The sequence below is a fragment of the Thermobia domestica genome, chromosome 2 (genome assembly GCF_964235325.1).
Source record: "Thermobia domestica chromosome 2, izTheDome1.hap1.1, whole genome shotgun sequence".
NCBI lineage: Eukaryota > Metazoa > Arthropoda > Insecta > Zygentoma > Lepismatidae > Thermobia > Thermobia domestica.
Window position 1 is genome coordinate 196,860,127 of NC_137455.1, and position 7,972 is coordinate 196,868,098.

Below are 7,972 nucleotides of genomic sequence, written 5' to 3' on the forward strand. Positions count from 1 at the left end.
TGTTTAGTTTTGTTTAAAGATGTTTGTTTAATGTAACTGGTTACCTGTAGAAGAAGAAGAAGCAAGGTATAGTTGCTTGTTGAAACTGTGCATAGCAGCAGTGTGTGTGAGTGAGCGCGTAGCCTATAGCTGCATCATCGTTGTGTTCAATGTGCATTTTAGTTTAACTCGGGAATTGTAAGAAATATTAACAATATTATTAAACAGAATTATTAAAGAACGAACCAGCGTTTGTGTGATACAGTCCATCATAAAGATTTGGTCCTCCTACCCAGATGTTAATACGTGTTTATGTGCTTTATGTGACCTACGTGCTAAGACTTGTGTGTTAACAAGAAAGAAAAAATTGTGTGGGCGACAATGGAAGCTTACAATTCCCGAAAGCGTGTTTTAAAAGGTAAGGTCACTCGTGCTGAAAACTGCATAAACAATATCACAGAACAGGAAGATATTAGTGTAGTTCAGGTCTACAAAAACAAAGTGAGTGAACTGTCACGTGAAACAAATGAGCTTTTGTTGCTAGCCAGTAATTTGTGTGCCGAAGAAGAAATTTATTTGGTGCAAGAAGAAGAGCTTGCTGCTATTGAAGATAGACTTACAAAGCTTAACGTGAAATTAGTGGAAGTGCAGGGTAAAATATCTCACGCTTCTTCTAGTGATGAGAATAATCAAAAGAACACAACAGAAATTCGACTTCCAAAATTGCAGTTGCCATGCTTTAGCGGGAACTTAAATGATTGGCTTTCGTTTCGTGATTTGTTTATCGCAGCAGTGCATAATAATGAAAAATTAACGGGTGCACAAAAACTTCAGTACTTAAAAACTAGTCTGCAAGGTGAAGCAGCAACACTTATTCAATCTATACAAATAACTGACGATAACTATAAAGAAGCTTGGGACCTGTTAAATTTAAGGTATCAAAATAAACGAGAATTAGTCACGTCCATCTTGCGGCGCTTTGTAAGTCAAGGTCAAGTGCAGCAAGAATCAGCTGGCGCGTTACGTCGGTTGTTGGATACAAGTGTTGAGTGTGTGCGATCGTTATCAGTGTTGGACATAAAAGTAAACGAATGGGATCCTTTGCTTATATTTCATATAACAGAGAAGCTAGACAGTGAAACAAAAAGACAGTGGGAACTTTCATTGTCAGACAGTGGACTACCAACATTTGACCAATTGGTGAAATTCATAGATCATAGGTGTCGCGCATTAGCAAGTAGCACTTCCAATGTGAAATCAACCCCACCTAGTGAGTCAAACAAGAGTAATAAAAAATCAACAATAGCGCATCATGCTTCAGCTCAATTTTCGTGTTGTCAGTGCAAAAGCAAAAATCATCCTTTGCATAAATGTAATGACTTTCTTTCGCTGTCAGTGGATGAACGTCATTCCTTAGTGAAAAACAAAGCATTATGCTTTAATTGTTTGCAATCGAATCATAAACTGTCCAGCTGCAAATCAGCATCGTGTCGTGAGTGTGGCAAACGTCATCATACTTTACTTCATTTTCCAAATAAACAGAACTCAGGTGTTTCAGTGGGGACTCATTTTTCAAGTGAAACTAATGTGCAACATGCAGTGTTATTACAAACTGCAGTAGTGATGGTGAAGGATTCATATGGTAATTTACAACCTGTGAGAGCCTTGTTAGATTCAGCCAGTGAAAAAAGCTTCGTGTCAGAAAACTGCATACAACGACTCGGTTTACAAAAACAGCCGGTGTATGTACATGTTTCGGGATTGAGTTCCAGTAATGTTGCTCGGGCAAAAGGTGTTGTTAATATTGTGTTTACATCAAGTTATGATGTTAAATCAGAATTTTCTGTAGAAGCGTTAGTGTTGCCAAAGGTAACAGGTATGTTACCAAAACGGTATATTCATAAAAGCAAGCAGTGGTCGCATGTTAACAAGTTAACATTAGCAGATCCGAATTTTAATGTTCCTGACAGAATTGATCTGTTATTGGGTGCAGATATTTACCCTCAATTGCTATTGGCGGGTGTGTGTAGTGGTGTTAATGGTTCTCCCGTAGCAGTGAATACCAAATTAGGATGGGTGTTGTTTGGTTCTATTGGCGACGATGAAGTGCGACGTAAAGAATTCACAGCGTCAACATATCATATCCAGTGCAACAGTGAAAGAATTTTGCAACAGTTTTGGGAATTGGAAGATATTCCTACACAAAATATAATGTCGTCAGAAGAAAAACAGTGTGAAATTTATTTCGAGAAGACCCATCAAAGAGATGAAACAGGTAGGTTTCATGTGCAATTACCGTTTCGCGACAACAGTGCAAGACTTGGTGAGTCACGTGAAGTGGCAATTAAACGCCTTAAGCAAGTAGAAAGTCGTTTGAAGAAGAGGCCTAAAATGCGTCAATTATATGTAGATTTTATGCATGAATATGAGGTACTTGGGCATATGGAGATTATTCCAGAGAGTGAAATACTGAAACCAACCAATGAAGTGTGTTATTTACCTCATCACGCAGTGTTGAAAGATTCCAGTTCTACAACAAAACTGAGAGTAGTTTTTGATGGTAGTTGTAAAACTTCATCTAATGTGTCATTGAATGATAAGTTACTTGTCGGACCTAGGTTGCAGTGTGACTTAATTCCATTACTTGTGCGTTTTAGACAACATAATGTGGCATTGACTGCTGATATTGAGAAAATGTATAGACAGGTGAGAATCCAACCAGAACATACAGACTTCCAGCGAATTGTGTGGCGTGAAAAACCTAATCTTCCGATCAAAGATTACAGGCTTGTAACGCTAACTTATGGTACAGCTTCAGCACCATATTTAGCGGTGAAAAGTTTGCAACAATTAGCGAAATATGAAGAAGAATCATTTCCTCTTGCAGCAGCTGTAGTAATGCAAGACTTTTTTGTTGATGACTTGATCAGTGGTGCCAACTCAGTTAGTGAAGCAATTCAGTTACAAGAACAACTCAGTGCATTATTGCAGAAAGGAGGTTTTGAACTGAGAAAATGGGCATCCAACAGTCCCAACGTTTTGGACTCCGTACCCTCTCATTTGAAGCAAGCGACAAGTAGTTTAGACTTTGATAGTAGTAATTCAGTGAAAACGTTAGGAATTCTGTGGTATCCATCAAATGATGTATTTTCGTATAATGTCAATCTTGTGTCAGTTAAGTCAGTTGTAACTAAGCGTAATATTTTATCAGAAAGTGCAAAAGTGTTCGATCCATTAGGTTTGATTTCTCCAACTACTATTATTGCGAAAATATTATTGCAAGAAATTTGGAAACTAAATTTAGAATGGGACAGTCCAGTTCCTGAATGGATTTTGAGAAAATGGAGGAATTACTACTCAGAGCTTTCTTTATTGAAAAACATCAAAATCAACAGGTGTATCAGTATCACTCAAGCTACGAGAAGAGAGTTAATAGGATTCTGTGATTCTTCCGAAAAGGCCTATTGTGGAGTGGTGTATATGAGGTCTGTATCTCAAGACGGCCAAGTGAGTGTGAGCATTGTTATGGGAAAAACGAAGGTTGCTCCAATCAAACAAGTGTCTTTGCCCCGATTAGAGCTCTGTGGTGCCTTGCTATTAGCTAAAATGATGAATCTCATATTAAATTCATTACGTTTGGAAGTGCATGATGTAATTGCCTATTCTGACTCTACTGTTGTGTTATCGTGGCTGAATTCGGATTCAAGCAGATGGAAAGTGTTTGTCGCGAATCGTGTAGCAAAGATTCAAACTCTTTTGCCATCAGTGAAGTGGCTCAAAGTGGATTCAAAGAATAATCCAGCAGACTGTGGTTCTCGAGGTTTATTACCTTCTGCCCTACTTGCACATCACTTATGGTTCTCAGGTCCAGAGTGGCTCAAAAACCCCATTCTCCCAGAGTGTAATGAAGATACAGTGGATTCAAAGTTAGTCAACCAAGAGGAAAGAAAACATATAGTTTGTATGCATGTTCATGTTGATACCTCCATTATTGACAATTGTTCATCGTTGGTGAAACTTGAGCGAATTGTTGCATATTGTAAGCGCTTTAGTAATAATTGTCGTGTGTCGCAAGGAAACAAGCATACAGGTCCACTTACAGTGGCAGAACTTTCTAATGCCTTGATGTGTCTGATAAAGATTGTTCAACAAAGGTCATTTGCATCAGAAATTGAGTACCTGAAAAACGGAAAACCATTACCTTCCAAAAATCGATTGCTTTGCTTGAACCCTTTTGTGGATGATAAAGGTATTTTACGTGTGGGAGGTCGACTTAAAAATGCCAATGTTTCAGAAGATCGAAAGCATCCCATTTTACTTCCAAGGGATAGCCATTTAACAGAATTAATTGTGTGGAATGAACACAAATTGTGCTTGCACGGTGGACCAAGACTGGTATTATCATCTTTACAACAGACATTTTGGATTATAAATGGAAGAGATTTTGTTCGCAGATTACTTCGGAAATGTGTGACATGTCATCGCCATAAAAAGTTAACGGTAGAACAGCTTATGGGAGATTTGCCTGCTTCAAGAGTAAATCCCAGTCGTCCGTTTAGTAGTTCAGGAATAGATTATTGTGGGCCAATTCATCTCAAAGCAATTAAAGGCAGAGGGCGAACAACTTACAAAGCATATGTAGCATTATTTGTATGTTTTACTACTCACGCAATCCATTTAGAAATTGTGAGTGACTGTACAACTGAAGCTTTCTTAGCTGCTCTAAGAAGATTTGTTGCTCGTACGGGAAAACCAACAGATATATTTAGTGACTGTTCCACAACCTTCGTCAGAGCTAACAAAGAGCTAAAGGATTTTGTTACGTTGCTAAAATCTGATCATCATAATATTAGTATCACAGATTATCTTAGTAAAGAAGGCATACAGTGGCATTTTAATGTACCTCATGCACCACATTTTGGTGGATTGTGGGAAGCCGGAATCAAATCAGTGAAGTATCATCTGAAAAGAGTAGTAGGCAATGTTGTGTTAAATTTTGAAGAAATGTCAACCGTGTTGTGTCAAATTGAAGCGTGCCTGAATTCACGGCCAATTACCCCTTTGTCTTCAGATCCCAATGATTTGTGTAGTCTAACTCCAGGACATTTTCTCATTGGAGTTCCAATGTTGGCATTACCTGAACCAGATTATACAGAAAAGAAACTTAATCGACTGTCAAGATGGCAATTAGTGCAACGACTTCAGCAAAACTTCTGGAAGAGGTGGAGTGTAGAATATATCTCTATGTTACAACAGCGTCCAAAGTGGTGGAAAAGAAACAACAATGTGAAGGAAGGTGATTTAGTTTTACTTGTGGAAGATAACTTACCTCCTTTAAAATGGAAGTTGGGACGTATTGTAAATATTCATCCTGGAAGCGATAACGTCGTTCGTGCAGTGACTGTAAAGACCTCAGATGGAGTTTACAAAAGACCAGTTGTGAAAGTATCTCCATTGCCATTTGATTGAAAAAGACATTTTTCATTTACCGTTTTGTTTAACTTTTTACATTCCATTTCCAATATATTACTAATTCATCTTTTGTGTGTATCTTGAACTAGATTGTTCAAGGGTGGGGGCTATGTTTAGTCCTAACTTGTTTATTTAAATTGTTTAGTTTTGTTTAAAGATGTTTGTTTAATGTAACTGGTTACCTGTAGAAGAAGAAGAAGCAAGGTATAGTTGCTTGTTGAAACTGTGCATAGCAGCAGTGTGTGTGAGTGAGCGCGTAGCCTATAGCTGCATCATCGTTGTGTTCAATGTGCATTTTAGTTTAACTCGGGAATTGTAAGAAATATTAACAATATTATTAAACAGAATTATTAAAGAACGAACCAGCGTTTGTGTGATACAGTCCATCACTAATGAATAGGATTTTAAACATGAAAGGAATTCCAGAGTTACATATACCAGGTTATGAATTTTGCGGACCTTTTACTAAGTTACAAGAAAGATTAGAAAGATTTGATAAAGGTATAAATGCATTAGACGAAGCTTGTAAAGAACATGATATATACTATAGGGATAATAAAGATACAGAATCAAGACATATTGCAGATAAGGAATTAGAAAATAAAGCTTGGGAAAGAGTTTTTGCTAAAGATGCTAATTTAATAACTGAAAAACTACCTGCTCTTGGAACTGCTTTAGTGATGAATACAAAAGTAAGATTTGGTTTATGTTTATAAGTAACAAAAGTAAGATTTGGTTTAGGTTTATAAGTATTTTTAAGTTTTAGGTTTATAAGTATTTTTAAGTTTTAGGTTTATGTATACATTTTATGGAAATTTTTCATAAAAAGGTTTTAATTATATAATAAATATGCAGTTAAAAGGTTTTACTTTTACGATTCCTAATCAGGAAATTAAACAATTAAATTCGTTGACCATTATAATTTTATGATAAAATTACGCATCTCTTTACTTTATTTCATAGTTCTTCCATATTCACTTTCTAATATTCGGCGACAGTTGCCATCGAAATTCATACAATTATACGCATAATAATAATAATAATAATAATAATAATAATAATAATAATAATAATAATAATAATAATAATAATAATAATAACAGAATTACAATATCAATTACGTAAACAATACCTTCGAATTAAGAAACAATAAATATCACGCTGGGATTCGAACCCGGATCACGGAAATGGCAGTTCTCTGCTTTCACACTTGATACAAAGATAAAAAATAACCTAGTAGCTATGTTATAAACGTAGCACACACTATTTCAACACGTGTTGATGCAATTCAATGAATGCGAAAATAATGTCTTCCGGCTTTTCTTCTTTAGAAATTAGAAGTTACGGTGAGGAAGAATTGCAGTAATGTAAATCGGGACCAGTTAAAAACGATGAGGTAGCCTCATCTTGAAGAACGCTTTGTGATATTTTTCTCATTGACGAAGGTCTATATCATTTGTTTTTGGGTTATAGAAGGAAACCTAGAATAAGTCGTTGCGACACTCATAAGGAACGTCTCTTTATACGAGTATTAGTACGAGTATTTTGTGTATAGTCTTACACGCAATGCTTTTAACTAGCTAATAGTTTAGGCGGAAGATGAAGTGACGAGTAGGTAAGTGTTTAGCGCATTGAACTTATATTCGGCGGACCCGCGTTCTAATCCTGGACAGGTTCTAACTTTTTCAAATGTTTCAATTTCAATTTCAATACATATTCAGTGTGACAAGCAAGATTTTCTCTCCTCCAGAAAGAGAAAGATGCTGGAATGAAGAGAATTGGAGAAGGTCTCTCAATGAAGGCAATCATTTACTAACTTATTTCCAGCAGTTATTCTAGATTTGATATTTTCGACTACTTTCAAGCATTTTCTGATTCATGTGTGATCAGTGTTTTTATTTCTTTGGATATACAGTATATAGTGAAATAATACATTAAACATACAACAATATTGAGTTTAACATATGATGTTCATTGGACAACACACTCTGAACCAGAGATGTTCATCTCAGAATGGAGAAATGTTTCGTGCGTCATCTACTCACAATTTTACTTGCATAAAGGCTGGACTTAATGCTATCAACTGCTGTCAGTGCCGAGAAAAGTTACGTGTAAATTGGATTGCATGTGTCTAGGCGTTCTCAAAACTGCAAATTACTTGGACCCCAAGTTATGGAATTAGAGCACTTAGGGGGAAGATACTTTTGTGTTTGGGTGTACATAGATTTTCGTAACACTATTTGCTTTTGATCTAAAATATTCCAAGTAATTTTTCCTTTCTTTTCTTTCCTTCTTTCCTTTTATTTCTTACTCCCGAATTTTGCGCCACCTTAGTTCGGCAACCAGGGCCGTTGCCCCGCTCATCCGCACCACGACACGGCACTGATGAATACCTACCTGCAACACTTTTCTCTGTTCACATGAATCGTAACTGGGCTGTCGTAATAAATTTGACTAACAGTGTATACAGATCCACATGTACGTTCTTTCAACACAAATCAGGTGGTGTTCACTGAATACT

The 7,972-nt window shown here is 36.5% G+C and overlaps 1 protein-coding gene across 1 annotated transcript; it reads left to right on the plus strand.

The window, feature by feature from the left end:
* The first annotated feature begins 360 nt into the window (after positions 1–360).
* Positions 361–5,448, plus strand: LOC145679299 (uncharacterized). The gene has a single exon (XM_081749886.1). It carries the CDS (start codon positions 361–363, stop codon positions 5,446–5,448), a length of 5,088 nt encoding a protein of 1,695 aa, XP_081606012.1.
* Positions 5,449–7,972: the final 2,524 nt, after the last annotated feature.